The sequence below is a fragment of the Hemicordylus capensis genome, chromosome 4, assembly GCF_027244095.1.
Source record: "Hemicordylus capensis ecotype Gifberg chromosome 4, rHemCap1.1.pri, whole genome shotgun sequence".
Taxonomy (NCBI): Eukaryota; Metazoa; Chordata; class Lepidosauria; order Squamata; family Cordylidae; genus Hemicordylus; species Hemicordylus capensis.
Window position 1 is genome coordinate 284987337 of NC_069660.1, and position 16753 is coordinate 285004089.

The window sequence follows — 16753 nt, forward strand, 5'->3', positions numbered from 1 at the left end:
CATGCTATCATTCTGGTGCCCTTGTTGAAAACGACTACTACAACCAATATTTATATACCTCTCTTCAACCAAAGTTCTCAAAGCGGTTTACATAGAAAAAGAAACAATGCATAAATAAGATGGTTTCCTGTCCCCAAAGGGCTCATAATCTAAAAAGAAACATAAGGCAGATACCAGCAACAGCCACTGGAGAGATGCTGTGCTGAGGTTAGATGGGGCCAGTTGCTCTCCTCCTGCTAAATATAAGAGAATCACCACTTTAAAAGGTGTCTCTCTGCTAAGTTAGTAGGGGTCAGAAAGAACCCTGCCTCTTGTACCTACCTCTCTAATGTTAGTGGAATCCTTTCCAAGGCATTTGATACTGATCTTAGTTAATAAAGGAGAAGGCAATTATTAAGGATGCAAAAGGATAGTTCCATGAGGTTTTCCTATCGACACATAAGCACAAGATAGCTGCCCACTTCCACTCTATTTCTCGTTAGGGCTGACTGCACTCCTTTGCACAGAAGCAAGGATAGTGGTCTGGAGCCAGTCAAATTGTCACTTGGCCTGGGGCTCCCATGCAGATAAACATCCCATGCTGCCATCTGTGGCTGCTAGAGATGGAGAGGTAATAAGGAAAAGAGCACCACTTTTAAAAAGGAAAATGGCTGGAAAAGCAAAACGAGCCTCAGTCTGCTGCCTGAAGGATCCTTTGCATTTGAGTGTGCTGTCCAATGTCTTTCAGGCAAATGAGATTTAGTTCAAGAAAACAAAGACTCTCTGAGGAAGCACCTTCTGATAGCATGTTGCTATCAGATCCAGGAAGATGTCTTGCCAAACACATCAAGCTGTGCATTAGGGGTGTGCACAGAATGCTTCATGCATAACCCAGGGGGTGGGGAGATACCTTTAAAAGGAACATAGGAAGCTGACTTATAGTCAGACCATTGGTCCAGCTAGCTAAGTATTGTCTACCCAGATTGGCAGTGGCTTCTCCAAGGTTGCAGGCAGGAATATTTCTCAGTACTACCTTGGAGATGCCAGTGAGGGAACTTGGAACCTACAGTAGATGGCTCCATCCCCTGAGGGGAATATCTTAAAGTGCTCACACATCAAGTCTCCCATTGATATGCAACCAGGGTGGACCCTGCTTAACTAAGGGGACAAGTCATGCTTGCTACCACAAGACCAGCTCTCCTCTCCTGTCTCCTGGAGACAGGCAGGTCCTACCTGGTCTTCTGGTGAGCTGCCCCATCACACTGCTGTCTTTTAAATCTTACTTGAAAGCAGCAACTGCATTGCTGCCCCCTTTAAACTTCCGTGCCACGCTGATGGGATGCTGCTCCCAGTAGCCCTTGCACGGCATCAGCATGCAAATAGCATTGGCACAACACTGCGCAAGGGCTTCTGGGAGCAGCATCCCATCAGTGCGACAGTTGAAAGGGGACAGCAGTGTGGCGGCAGCTTTCAAAGTAGATTTAAAGAATGACAGCACTGCGATGGGGCGGAGGCAGCTCAGGAGAGGAGCAGGTAGGGCCTATCTCCTTTTAAAGGTACCCTTCACCCTGTGCCAGAACATTTCCGCTGCATGAGGCCAAATCGTTTTAGCGCCTCTCCAAAGAGGCACCAAAACGATTCGAGCACATTGTGACTGTGCATTTGAACTCGAGCATTCTCCATGAGACTGCAGTTTGAGGGTTGTGGTTCTTGCTTTGCAAAAGATGGCAAACCAACAGTGTTCTCCATGCTCATACCTACCAGCTTAACTACCAGAACCTCATTCTGTCATAGAGATGATTTCCTTATTTGCTCAGGTTAATGAATGAGGCTTGTGGGCAGTACTCTTGCCCCCTGTTCAGTAGACCTTGGAAACCGTGACTGTAATGCAATGCACAGGGATCCAGACTTCTGCTGCTTGCCTTCTAAATGAGGGCTGCGTGTAAGCTCTTATTTAAGTAAGCCTTCCACACCAACCCTGTTGAGTCTAAATAGGTTTACCTTGTCTCTGTCCATTCATACGTAATAATAGTACACCAGCAATGGTAGCCCAGACTTCCATCTCACTGGTCTACTAACACTAAATGTGAATGGATCTGTAGTGAGTCTGTTTTAGATGTGATAGGGAACATATACACAAGTAAGCACTCTGCTTGTGGCCCACAATGTGTGTTGCTGTTGCCAGGCAGTCTTGTGCTTTGGCTTACTGAGGACCACTTCATGCAAGGCACAATTTCTGGAAGTCTCTTGCACATAAGAAGCTGACTTCCATGTTTAACCTGTCACCAGTGTTCCCTCTAACAGAAAATACCAGATGTTTTTGACTACAACTCCCAGCATCCTCAGCCCAAGCCCGCTGCAGCTAGGGATTCTGAGAGCTGTAGTCAACATCTGGGATTCCCTCTTACAGGGAACACTGCCTGTCACATGTGGTGGCTTCAGATAGATTTGTTCCAGTGTGTGTGGCTTGTGGCTTCCTCTCCTATGAATGCATATGTCTTCCACGATGAGCCACACACCCGACTAAGAGTTTCTTATATGGAAGTGACTGTTAGGCTGACCATTTTGCTTGAACAAGTAAAATGCAGTCTGTTCTTCAGGATGTACCATTGGATTGAGAGGCAATTAAGTAGGATTTGCTATGTTGAAGCTCAAATATTGGAATGTGTGTTTAAAAACATATCCATTAGCCCTTTACTATTGGAAAATAAACTTCTTTTTAATATTAAAGCCATTTTATGCACTTACAGGTGACAATAACATTCATTAAATAAGCTTGTTTTTCTTTCCATTTTCTCCTCCTACGTACTAAGCTGATAGTACCAACTGGAATGCATTTCCTCACCTAATTAATTTAGACCAGTAGACCTTAAAGAAGTTGACAGCCGTTTGGAACTGGCTTGAGCTGCATTAAGCATGAGAAGGGTGGAAGGAAGAGAACTGGCATATGTTTGTTCAAAATGAAAATTCATGTGCTAAAATTAATGCATTTCTGAAATGGATGTGTTTCTGGTGTTCTGATTGCATACGCCACCTGCATCTATTATAAAGAAGTTAAGAACATAAGTTCAGTTTTGTTGGATCAGGCCAAAGCTCCCTCCAACCAAAGGTAAACTACAAACTGAAACCTCAATCAAAAAACCAAGGTACAAACAATCATATAGAAAGGGATCTGTATTGATACTGTCAACAACAAACAATGCTCAATGCATACATATAAAACATACGGTGGGTTTTCTGGACAGCAACTCATTTTGATACTTTATGAAACATAAAGATTTTAATGTGAATGAACAATATCAACAGTATGGCTGAAGCAAATGTGACTCACCTGAGCATACAGTTCCAAAATAGAGAATATATCGAGCTGGATTCCTCAACTTAATGATAAAATTAAATCTAAAAGAGAGAAATAAATATATCCCTATTTTGGAGTTGTAGACCCATGTGGGTCCCTTTATGCTTCAGCAATCCTATATCTTTGAGTTTGTTCATTTACATAAAAATTGTTTTACATTTGATTCAAGAAAAGCAAGTTGCTATCCAGAAAACTTGTGTTATGTTTTATATGTATGCATTGGCCATTGTTTGTATTTACAGTTGTTCACCGTATCAATAAAGATCCCTTTCTACTTGTTTGTTTGTATCTTGATTCTTGATTGAGATTCCATTTTGTGGTTTACCTTTGCAATCGGCGGGGAAAACACAAGGACCCATATCTGAAGCCTGCCAATCATAGAAGCAACCGTAATCACGCTTAGGGCATTTGTCTCTTCAGACAAATGCTGTAACTGTGGAGAACAGGATGGGGATGAGGCTTCTTGCTGCGTTAGCATTGCGAGTGGGACTTCTGGTCACTTTGGAATGGTGTACATGAGTATAATGTCCCTTTTTAAAAAAAGCATCTGAACAGAACTATAGTGTGTTCAGAGTGAAGGTGGTACAGCAGTGCAGTTGTTCATTTTGGTTGTCTACACTAACACTTGTATCTTTTGCCCTCCTGTAATCTCTGGTCAAAAAAAACCCTTGCAACATTTTGAAGCACTGTAAAAACCTGTCTTGACTAGAGTGAGATGAAACTGCATTATATACAACTAATGTTTTAATACCGCTTTCCAACAGAAGTTCCCAAAGCAGTTTACATAGATAGAAACAATCAAACAAATAAAATAGCTCCCCAAAGGGCTTACAATCTTAAAAAAAAGAACCAACAAAAATACATAAGATGGATACCAGCAACAGCCACTGGAGGGATACTGTGCTGGGGATGGATAGGAGGGACCAGTTGCTCTCCCCCTGCTAAATAAAGAGAATCGCCACTTGAAAAAGGTGCCCCTTTGCTCAGTTAGCAGAGGAAACTACCATTCCACCTTCAATCCTCTTAAAAAGCTATTGACTCTCTACAGCCTAAGTTACTTGCTGAAACAATGGTAAGGTGATCGTTACTTAGTCTTCCTCTGTAGGTTCTGTTTTCTTGAGCTAATCAGAGTTGCTATAAATATCCTTCGAGTGATTCATGGTTTCCATGCATCAGTTTCTTTTGCTGCCTTTTTCGTCATTCCCTAAACACTTATGTTTCAGAGAGGTTGAAAGGCCAGCAATATATAATATAACAATCCTGATGGACCAATAAAACATACTTTAAAAAAAATATTTTACAGTAGGATCATGAAAAGTCTAGGGCTGGAATCACATTTTCTCCCAAGTGAATTCAAAAGAGAATTATAGTTCCTCCCAAAGAGAAACTGAAAAGAAATTCAGAACTCCCTTCAAAGACAAATGTGTGGTTTCTCTGCATCCCTCTGTCAAAGGCTACAGGGCAGTGTTTGGTTTTTAAAATTCAATAAATGGTGTGTTCCAATAAAAACTTTTAAAATCTGGTTATCATGGCTGTAATTCTTCTATTTGTGTTAACACTGTTAGTAGCCAAGAATGCTATTATCACTTCTGCTACAGACTGCTTGGCCTGGGTTCACTTTCAAATAATGGTGCAATGTCAATTTTAGTGCAGTTTTATGAACTTGTGTTTTGTTTTGTTTTTTTAAAAACCCAGCTTGTCTGCCTGCACTCAAAACCTGCACATACTACACCAGAGTCCAGAAACCATAGGGCCATTAGGTTGTCTTTGGCTAGGGTGTCCTGTTTTTAAGTCTTTGTGGCCGTAACAGCTTTAAGGCAGTACTCAAAGCTACCCCAGGCCTTAGACCTTCTTAAAATTCATGTTCCTTGCCAGTCAGCAGGCAGTTGCTTCTTGCAAGGGGCTGCTTCACAGATGACAACATTTTGCAATGTTAGAAAGCACTGCTGCTTAAAGTAGAGGTTCTCAAGCTTGGATCCCCAGATATTGTTGAACTACAATCACCCTTGGCTACCATTTATTGTCCCTGGGGAAGATGGGAGTTGTAGTCTAACGCTGTCTTGGAGCCCAAGTTTGAGAAGCCCTGGCTTAAAGATCATTCTACTCTAAAACCCAAATATTGGTTACTGCATGTAGCAGTTGCACACATGACTTCTTAGCTACACACATGTGCTTTGGTGCACATGTGTAGGGAAACCATAGCTGACTGCAACTTCTTGGCCTTGCAGTCACTATACAAAGTGATCTGTGTGTGTGGATTGTACTTATCGCTGCTATGCCGATTGCCTTCTCAGTGGTGATTTTTGCAACATGTGGAGGTAACCTCAAACTCTTAATGTTTAGTCTAGCCAATCCTGTCCAGACCCAAGTCATATAAGACTATATGTATTGTAGCTGCAAGCCTATGCCTTTTCTTACATCTCTGACTACTTAAGATGTTTATCTATAGAGTAGCAATACTAGGAGTGAATTAGAAGAGCTGTAACTATGAAATTGGAACAAAATTTTAGTTTTGAAAATATGTAGATCATGAGTTAACACATGCATTTTAAGAGATTTTAAGGTACAGTGTGTACTTGGTACTGTATTAACCTATCAGGATTGGGAAGCTTGGAATGTTTCCTGTGGCCAAATCCATGTAGACTAAATCCATCTCTGGACCCAAACTAGGGCATTTGATATGGGGTCCAGAATCCAGGTTGACTATAGCTCCCAAAAAGAGCATAAAAACAGATTGAGGAACAGTCAAAACTTGGGGATGCTTAAAAATAACTAAGGGTAAAGGGATTTGAAGTAAAAGCTGGAGAACAGGGTGTAAGACAGGATGGTACTAGAGTATAGATCACTATGAACCCAGAGTAAGAACAGTTGTGTAGACTAGGTAAACATTTAAGAGTTTACCCCCACATGGGTGGTGTTGCTCGGGCCAGAGAGTTGTGTGGTGCTCATATTGGTAGCAGCCTCCAGACTTCCCCAAATAGTACACAACTTCAAAGCTAGAAATGACCTAGACTCACTTGTATTCCAGTAGAGGTCACTCATGCATCAGTACTGCTGCTGTCTTAGCTGAAGGAGAACTGGCTAGGCCTAATGCAGAATGCTTACCAAGAGACAAAAAGCATTCTGTTTGTCCCAGCTCAGTTCTTGCAGACTCTATTTCCCCCCATCCATCTTCTACCCCTTCGCCCCCAAACACATCTGCTTCCCTTGCACAGATACCACCATATTTTTAATCTACAATTTCTTGCTTCCCTGTGAACAAGACAGTCACACTTCACATTTTAATACATAAAACTATAGTCATGTTAGTTCTGGCAAAATGTTTATTGGGACCAATTATGATGACACATCTTAAGCAAGTTTTACGATGGATATTTTGGCTGGTTGGGTCTAATACTCTTTAAACATGCTTAAGTTGTATCATTATGATTGGTCCTAATAAAATTATTTACTAGATGTTGGATCTTGGACTTTGCATCTTGAATGAAGAAGCCAATAACTGTCAGGGCATTTTCTACCCCTCAGATGCCTAGGAAAGCCGTGTAGTAGCAGAATTGGCAAAATGGAGCAGCACTTCTCCATGTACCTGTGATTGATTGATATTTAATTTTGTTTCAGATATGTGCATTGCCACTGCAATTTCTCTTCTCATGATTCTTATTTGTGCAATGGCCACATATGGTGCATATAAGGTAAGACCTGATTTATAACATCTTGTTTGTTGAACCTTAATTATAAAACTGGTGGACAAGGCAACAAGCAGCCGCATAAGAAAACAACTTCATTGGCACCTTTATACAATAGACCATTTCCCACCCTAAAGCTCAGTGGTTTCCACCACAGCTTAGTGATGGAGCAGCTGCCTTGCATGCAGATTGTCCCAGGTTGAATTCTTGGCATCTCCAGGTAGAGCTGGGAAAGACTCTTGCCTAGAAGAGAATACAGAACTACTGCCAGTCAGTGTAGACAATACTGAATTAAAGGGACCAATAGTCTTGACTGTATAAGGCAGCTTTCTAAGTACTATGTCCCTCCCACCCACCCCCACAGCACTTGATGAGACTTCCCCCATATTTAGAACTGTTTACGTTTTCATATGTTACCAGACCACATTATTGTCTTGAGCAATAAGTGTTTAGTAGATCAGGCATCCCAGGTTGGTTTTGAAGGGAAGAAAATATAAAGCAAGTTCAAGTGCTATAAAAAATGTTGCCTCTTTACTCAAGTTGGGCTAAAAATGTAGAACATTTAACCTGTGAAACATTTCAGGTTTCATTATGATTCTTCTCTCTCTAATTATAGCAACATGCTGCCTGGATCATCCCTTTCTTCTGTTACCAAATCTTTGATTTTGCACTCAATACCTTGGTTGCTATCAGCATACTTGTTTATCCAAACTCAATTCAGGACTACCTACGGCAACTGGTAAATAATTCTGATATTCATTGTTATCCTGAAGAAAACAAGGGAAAGGCTTTGCAGCACTGTTCTTGTTTCTTGTTCTGACAGAGGTTTTGTGGCAGATTCTAACAGCCATATTTAATTGCAGTTGTCCTATGATAAATAGTCTGGTCATCTGAAATTCTCCATAATGTGATTTGATTTTCATATCCTAGTGTGGTGTTCCAGTAGCAGGCAAAGAACCTAAAAGTAGGTCATAAAGTATGTGAAGGAATGCACCCATAGGTCTTAGCTGGTAATGATGACTAGAGCAGCGTTACTTAACCTTGAGTCCCCAGATGTTGTTGGACTACAACTCCCATCATCCCCAGCCACTGAGGCCATGCCTCAGGATGATGGAAGTTGTAGTCCAACGCCATCTGGGGACCCAAAATTAAGAAACCCTCAACTAAAGGATATCATTGCTATCAGAGGATGTTACAGCATGGTGTAATAGTTAGGGTGTCAGACTAGGATTTGAGAGATCCAAGTCAAATCTCCATTTAGCCCTGAAACTTGCTAGGTAACCTTGGGCCAGTCACATTATCTTAACCTAGCCTACCATATAGAGTGGCTGTGAGGATAAAATGCAGGGGTGGGATCCTGAGTTTCTTGGAAGAAAAGTGGGATAAGAATGTAAATATTTGGTTTCGGGACCAATGCAGCAGGGCTTTCTGGAATTCTTCTGTGATAAAGAGACAACACATTTCAACAGGGATTCCATGCTAGCTAGACAGGTTTGCACAGGTGGACAGGATTCATTGTCTAACACCCCTGCTAACTAGGCAAAGAGGCACCTTTTTAAAGTGGTGATTCTCTTTATTTAGCAGGGGGAGAGTAACTGGCCCTATCCACCTCCAGCACAGTACCTCCAGTGACTGTTGCTGGTGTCTATCCTATGTTTCTTTTTAGACTGTGAGCCCCTTGGGGACAGGGATCCATCTTATTTATTTATTATTTCTCTGTGTAAACCGCTCTGAGCCGTTTTTTGGAAGGGCAGTATAGAAATCAAACAAACAAACAAATCAGGGTTGCACAACTTCATCCCTTTCAGCTGTTCTTGAACTACAACTCCCATCATCCCCCAGCCCACAGTGGCCAATAGAACAGGATGATGTAGTTCAACATCTGCAGGAGGGTTGAAGTTGTCCAGCCCTGGTCTAAATGGAAAGTCTTGCTATTGCAGTGGATTGGAGGCCTGTCAGAAATGGGATTAAGGATCAAATGATGTGTTGGAAGATGACAGAGGGCAGAACTAGATGTTCCAAGATACATGGTGGTCGTGCTGCTTTGTGGCCCCCTTCTTAGTGTCCGTGATGGTCCTGTGATGCTCCTTGCCCCAGCTGGCTGGTGGAGGAGGGCATTGCACAGAGTGATGCTGTTGTACTTTCTGGTAAGCTATCTGACACAGGAGAAAGGAAAAAAGAGATGGCAGCAACAACTCCACATCTCTCATAACCTCTAGTTTTGTTCTGATCATTAACTGCCAGCCTGGTTACCGTATGTGAATTTGCTTGAAGGAAAAGAACAATAATGCAGAATGAATTAATTCGTGCTCTAGAAAACCATGGAGCAGAAATTTTTTTTACTAAAGCAGGCTCACACAGTGCTGAATTCTTTTCCATCTCTTTACAGCAAGGTTTCCTGATATGATTAGTACAAGTTGGGTGTTGCCAGCTATGGATCCTCAGATTCTGTTGGACTACAATTCACATTGTCCCCAGACACAATGGCCTTTGGCTAGGGACAATGGGAGTTGTAGTTCAACTTCTGGGGACCCAAGGTTGGGAACCTCACCTTGTAGAAAAGTAAACCGTGCTTCCACACTTTTCTGGAGATGTTGATCACTTGGTTGTGTAAAGTGAAAACACAAACACTTATTAAATGTAAATGGACTCTGCTGGAGCTTCTCATGTTAAACATCCCATAGCAGTACTGAATTCAACAGTGTGATACTGTAATACAAGCACTTTTTGGAAACACTTAGTGCAAGAATTTCTTCCTCCTGTAGCAAGCAGTTTTTAAAAAGGGAAATGGCTGACTCCCTAGAGGATTGGATGAGATTAGTGTTTTGCTGAGGTTGGATCCTGATCATAGCCTTCTGACAAAAGACTGGAAAGGCTTCATGTGCTTTAACTTAAAAAAAACAACAACAACAAACCCACACACCAGTAAGTGCATTTAAATGCATTACTCAAAGAGCACTTGAATCCTTCATATGTCAAATAATTCTTCTCTTTTACTTCATGATGCTCATGTTCAGCCACACACTTTACTTTATTAAGTTGTTTTGGATGACCCAAGTTCATCAGGTTGGGAATCCAGTATGTTTTAAGCTAGCTGCAGCTTCTAAACGGGCATCCAGTCCTGTATTAGGATCTTGCCTGAATGTACAAATGCTATAGGCATACTATGAGTATTCCAATGGTTGCTTAAATATGATCTAGCACTACAGTAGTCAATTACTGTCTTGTCGAGAAAGCATTTCTGTAAGGAAAGATGCTCACATGCCAGAGATGGTAAGGAAAGAACACCAGTACTACTGGTGTACCATCCTGGCATTTCTGTAAGGAAGTGTGTCCACTTCCTTGCAGTGATCTACTTACCACCAATGGTCTCCTCACTACCACTGTTCCCTCAAAGAGGTGTGTGCACATGCGTGCGCACCAACTCCCAGGCCCCCCACAGCAGGTTCTTGCAGGCACACAGTCTCTGCTGTGCCTACAACTGCTGCCCAACTGCCTGGCATCCCATTTCCCCCTCTCCCCAGCCAGGTCACCGCACTACCACCGCCGCCGCCACCTCCCTCCCCCACCCCCAGCTAGGCCACCTCCTCCAGTTCCGGCTGAAGATCTCACGAGACTTCTGGCAGATAGAGCCAGAGGAGAACAGAGGGAGGAGAACCTGGGGGTGGTGGCTCCTCCACTCCCTGGGCAGCCAGAGAAACTGGACCTGGGGGCCTGGGGATGGGTGGTGGTGGTTGTTAATTATTGTTAAAAATAATTAACATGGGTGGGTGAGTGAGTGAGTTAGTTATGTGTGCATACTGCCTTGATACTGCTGCCCAGAACAAAACTCTTTCTGCTCACTGATTATAAAAATTAGAGGGAACACTTTCACTACTGTATGTAAAATAGGATTATTTCTAACCACTTAGAATGTCTCTTCTGAAACCATATGTGTTGCAATAAATAACGCAGAAAATGCTGATATAAGGGGTGTGCATGGAACTGCTACGGATGGTTCATTTTGAGTTTGAACAGAACTTGAACCGAGCCGCCAAGTCCACGAGCCAGTTCATTTGAACCGGCAACAGTCTGGTCCGAGCTGTCGAACTGGGTTGACCTGATTTGGATGCCCAAAACTGAATTGGGTAAGGATTCCCCTTTACAAGCATTGAGGGGGTTGAAAAGTGGGGGGTGGGGGTGGGCTGCGGTGGTGAGTTGGCAGTGGCTCCCACCCCCTCCACAAGCACAGAAGCTACACACACACACAGAATGCCCAGTGATCTTGTAAGCTTAGTAAGCAAAAAATGTCTGTGGTGAGTACCTCTTAAGAGGCATCTCTCCTTCTCTCTTACACAGGAAAGAATGGCTCTAGGGCAGGCCTGCTCAACTTCGGCCCTCCTGCAGATGTTGGCCTACAACTCCCATAATCTCTGGCTATTGGCCACTGTGGCTGGGAATTATGGGAGTTTTAGTCCAAAAACTGCTGGGGGGCCTAAGTTGAGCAGGCCTGCTCTAGGGCATGGCTACTGTGATACATGCATGCATCATCTAATTCTAAAAGCAAAGTATGAGGCTTGCTTCAGAACGTTTTGGCTATATGCAGTTAGCTGTTGAATTAATCAAGTGGCTAAAACCCATATGATTTATTTGACTAAGTTGTCATTAAATTGGTGGTAGCCCTAGTGAAAAATCCCCATTTGCTTTTATATTTAAGTGTAAACAGATATGAGACTCTTGGGCCTCCTTCTGTCCTGTGTCTATATAGTGAGTAAGGATTGTGAAAGATTACATTCTGGGTTGCGCTAAGCTCTGGCTCAATGGTAGAGCACATGTGTTGTCTCCAGGACACAAAGAGAGAGGGGCCACAGAGTCCTTTATTAAAGCAGTATCTTAGCATTGTACAGCCATCGGGAGCTGAGCAAGCAGTCAGTCAAGCCCAAGGCAAGACTGCGCTCTCATTGCGCTCTGCTCTCTCTTATCCATTAGACACTGATCCCTTTCAGCTGGTTCTCATAATCAACCCCTTAAAGGAACAGTAATTTAAAATCACATCAACATGCCTTGCATGCAGAAGGTCCCAGGCTCAGTGCCTGGCATCTCTCTGCCTAAGACCGAGGAGAGCGGCTGCCAGTCAACGAAGAAAATACTGAGCGAGATGCACCAATGGTCTTGCTTAGGATTAAGGCATGCTGGTATGTTCCTAGGAGATGCTCCTAAGTGAACTGCCCTCTGTGTCAACATCGCTGTAAATAGAAAAGTTGTGAATGAGCCCTTGATCAGGAGCAAGGTCATTCAGTGAGCTGTTCTGTAGACATCCCCCCCCCCCAAAAAAAGAAGTGTACAAAAGTCACTTTCTGAATGGCACACTGCATGCCTGTGGCTTAATTCATTATGCATTCTTTATCAAATGACAGATTAAAAGTTGAATGCTGTGGTTTAGACAAAACATGTAGCAAAGCTTTAGCAAAAATAAGAGGATTGCTTCTGGGCAACTTACATTAGATCATCAGGATTGCAAGACATAATGTACCACTTGTTCTTGCAGCAGTATCTTAATGCATGACATTTCTAACTAGTGTGAACATATAATTGCTTTTGCTGCAGCTAGCACTGATGGTTTCAACTGTGCTTGCTTCAAATGATGCCTTTTTTAAAAAGTAAAATCAAAGATGCTCTCTGGTATATAAAGGTGACAGCAATACCCTTTTATTAGAGAGAAGGCTAGCGCGTAAATGGAGGAAGACTCAACTTGAGTCCAATAAGACACTGCACAATGCCCATTTGAAGGCTTATTCTGTGGCAATACATGCAGCGAAGAAGCGATTCTATTCTGCATGTATTGCATCCGCAAGTTTGTGTCCAGAGGAGTTGTTCAGAGTTGTGAGGGGATTGACTCAGGTTGCCTCTTCTCTGAACATAGATCTGGATTTTTCATTATCGTGCTTTGATGCTTTTAACAACTTTTTCCCAAATAAAATATCTCACATTCAAGTGGACTTGGGCTCCACAGTTATGGCAGAGTCAACTGCAGAGGTGTCCAGTATCTCCTCTGGTTCAATTAGAATGGATCAGTTTTAATTTGTGACTCTTGATGATATGGACAAACTCCTTGGAGGTATTCCACCTACCACTTGTCCTTGGGATTCCTGCCCAACGTGACTTATAACATCTAGCAAGGAGGTTGTTGAAGGCCTAGTTGACATCATAAATGCCTCACTGAGGGAGGAGGACACCTCCATGTTTGAAGGAGGCAACTGTATGACCTTTGCTTAAAAAGTCTGCCCTAGAGCCCTCAGTAATAGATAATTATAGGCCAGTCTCAAACCTCCCTTGGGTGGGCAAGGTAATTGAGAGGATGGGGGCTGATCAACTCCAGGCAGTTTTGGATGATACTGATTATCTAAATCCATTTCAGACTGGCCTTAGAGCAGGCTATGGGGTGGAGGCAACCTTGGTTGGCCTGATGGATGATCTCTGCCAAGGAATGGACAGAGGGAGCACGACTCTGTTGGTTCTTCTGGACCTTTCTGAGGCTTTCGATACTATCGACCATGGTATCTTTCTGAATTGCTTGGGGGATTTGGGAATAAGTGGCACTGCTTTGCACTGGTTCCATTCTTATCTCTCTGGTAGGTTTCAGATGGTGTTGCTTGGAGATAGCTGCTCTCTGAAACAAGAGCTATTTGTCTGGTGTCGCTCAGAGCTCCATCTTGTCTCCGATGCTTTTTAACATTTACATGAAACCGCTGGGTGAGATCATCAGGAGATTTGGAGCAGGGTGTTATAAATATGCTGATGACACCCAAACCTGTTTCTCCATGACATCATCATTAGGAAATGGCATAGCCCCACTAAATATCTGTCTACAGCAAGCCTGCTCAACTTCGGCCCTCCTGCAGATGTTGGCCTACAATTCCCATAATTCCTGGCTATTGGCTGCTGTGGCTGAGAATTATGGGAGTTGTAGGCCAACATCTGCACGAGGGCCAAAGTTGAGCAGGCCTGGTCTACAGGCTGTAATGGACTGGATGAGGGATAATAAATTGAAGCTGAAAACAAGCAAGACAGAGGTACTCATGGTGACAGGTCATACTTCGAGGGGCAGGATAGATCTTCCTGTTCTGGATGGGGTTGCACTCCCCCTGAAGGAACAGGTACATAGCTTGGAAGTGCTTCTGGACCCAGGCCTCACTCTGGTTTCTCAGGTTGAGGGTACAGCCAGGAGCGCTTTCTCTCAACTTCAGTTGATAAGACAGCTAATTGCCCTGAGCCATTTTGGAAGGGCAGTAGATAAATCAAATAAATAAATAATAACTCGGTTCCTTGAGAATAATGATCTCAGAACTGTGGTGCACTCTCTGGTAACCTCTAGGCTCGACTACTGCAACGTGCTCTATGTGGGGCTGCCTTTGTATGTAGTTTGGTTCAAACTGCAGTGGCTAGTCTGGTCTCTGGAGTGTCTTGGAGAGACCATATTATGCCTGCTTTAAGCAATTGCATTGGCTGCCAATAGGTTTCCAGGCAAAATACGGAGTGCTGGTAATTACCTTTAAAGCCCTAAATGGCTTAGGACTGGGTTACCTGGGAGAGCGCCTCCTTCTGCTTGATCCCCACCACACATTAAGACCATTGAGAGAGGTCCATCTCCATCTTGACTCAGGAGCAGGCCTGCTCTGTAGCTGCTCCTAGGCTGTGGAATGTGCTCCCTAAAGCCATTCATGATTTAACATCTTTACCAGCCTTCAAAAGAGCCCTTAAGACACAATTTTAGCTTTTAGTAATTTCTGAGTTTTAAATTTTTAATTGCTGTTTAGTTTTTTTAATTTTCGTAATTTCTGAATGTGTTATATGTTTTAATTCTTGTATTAGGTGTTCTTGTTTGTCTTTGTTTTTGTGAACCGCCTGGAGCCTCTGGAGTCAGTTGGTATATAATTAAATTAAATTAAATTAAATTAAATTAAATTAAATTAAATTAAATTAATTTATATAAACCCATATCAGGAAATACTCCAGGCATCAGATTTGTGTTTAAATAAGCAGCTCAGGGTTTCATTCATGACATGTTTGTTTAAAATATTTTTACTCCACCCCTCCAGTACACTTCTGCTTGGATCAGCTCACAACATTAATAAATAGATACAATGTAAAATAAAAGACTAAAAATTAAACAAGTTAAAAAACAAGTTAATAGCTAAGACGCTATTTAAAAACATGATTTTTTTTAAAAAAAAATCACATTAAAAGTTATTTACATGTTTTGATGTCACTTCCTCAAACTACCTCTGCTATGTTATGTGGAGCACAATACAGAAAATTTGATACAACCTGAGGCAAGGCAGGCCCCTCTTCTACTGCAACATTCTTGTGCTCTTTCCTGGAAACAATTTTTGCCCAACACAAATCCATTTCTTCAAAACTTCTGATGTCTGTATTGATACAATTGCTATAATTATTGGGAAATATATTTATAAAATGGTAACATTCTTAAAAATGGCTTAGGACCGAGTTGCCTGGGAGAGTGCTGCCTTCTGGATGATCCCCACCACACATTAAGGTCATCAAGAGAGCTTCATCTCCGGATGCTGCTCCTGTAGGTGCTCCTGGGCTCTGGGATGCTCTCCCTTTAGCCGTTTGTGATTCAACATCTTTATCTGCCTTTTAAAAGAGCCCTTAAGATGCATCTTTTTAGCCTGGTTTTTAGTAATCTGAGAATGTTTTTTAAATTGCATTTTTAATGGCTTTATTTTGCCTTTATTGTATTTTGTGAACCGCCTAGAGCAGGCCTGCACAACATAAGGCCCGGGGGCCGGATTCGGCCCGCAGGGACTATTTTGCTGGCCCCCAGGTATCCTACAGCAACACAGGAGCTGGAAACTGCCTTATAGTGCCATCCTGTGCATGTTTTCTCAGTAATATGCTCCATGGTGTACCCAGTGAGGCTGACTCCCATGTAAGCATGCCTAGCATTGCAGCCTGAAAGCAACAACAATTTAGAAAGAGGAGAGGACTTGGCATTTCTTTGGGGCTGGCATGCACTCCAGGGACCCCACTGATTGAGCAAGGACAGGACCTATTCTCTGGCCACTATCCTTGGTTGAAACTATGGGTCCATTGACAGGGGAAATAGAGCTACAAGTAACTAATATTTAATTTTAATGTCATAATGTGCTAAAAATGTGACCTCGGCCCCTGCACACCAAGTTGTGGGTCATTCCGGCCCACCAGGGCATTTGAGTTGTGCAGCCCTGGCCTAGAGCCTTTGGAGTCAGGTGGTATATAAAATAACTAAATAAATAACTCTCGGTTGCTACTTAACCAGAAGAGTGGGTGACTTGTTAAGTTAGTTTGTTTTATTTCAGACCTGCCTCCCAGTTTTAAGACTTCCCCAGGCCTCCTCCTGAACAGAAAACGGATTTTCCTTTTAGAGCACAGAACCTCATCTGCCTTTAGTTAAAATCCTCTCTTCTCCCTTCCTCAGAGAAGTAACTTTCTTGTAGGGGTGTACGTGAACTGTTCGCCTCGAACCAGGGGCAGTTCAGTCCATGATCAAACCTACCCAAGCCTAGTTCGGATGGACTGGATCGGCGTCAAATGGGCGGTTGGGGGCGGTGGTGAGAGAGGTAATTAAAGGATCTTACCTGCCCACCACTCACCCCCTGCTGCAGCCCAGGTGTGCATAATGCCCCTTTTTAGCAAGCTGCCCACACAACAGCAGTGCAGTTCCCAGCCTCCAGGGAGTGGCTTGCTA

The 16753-nt window shown here is 42.9% G+C and overlaps 1 protein-coding gene across 2 annotated transcripts in view; it reads left to right on the forward strand.

Annotated features, from left to right (window-relative positions):
* The window catches only part of LAPTM4B (lysosomal protein transmembrane 4 beta), a 103293-nt gene that overhangs the window by 49472 nt on the left and 37068 nt on the right, over positions 1 to 16753 (forward strand). Inside the window, exons 3-4 of one of the 2 annotated variants that reach the window (XM_053247868.1) lie at positions 6956 to 7029; positions 7640 to 7762. In XM_053247868.1, the coding sequence (XP_053103843.1) occupies positions 6956 to 7029; positions 7640 to 7762 (197 nt within the window). The remainder of the gene's footprint in view (positions 1 to 6955; positions 7030 to 7639; positions 7763 to 16753) is intronic. The other variant, XM_053247869.1, reaches the window with a different exon arrangement.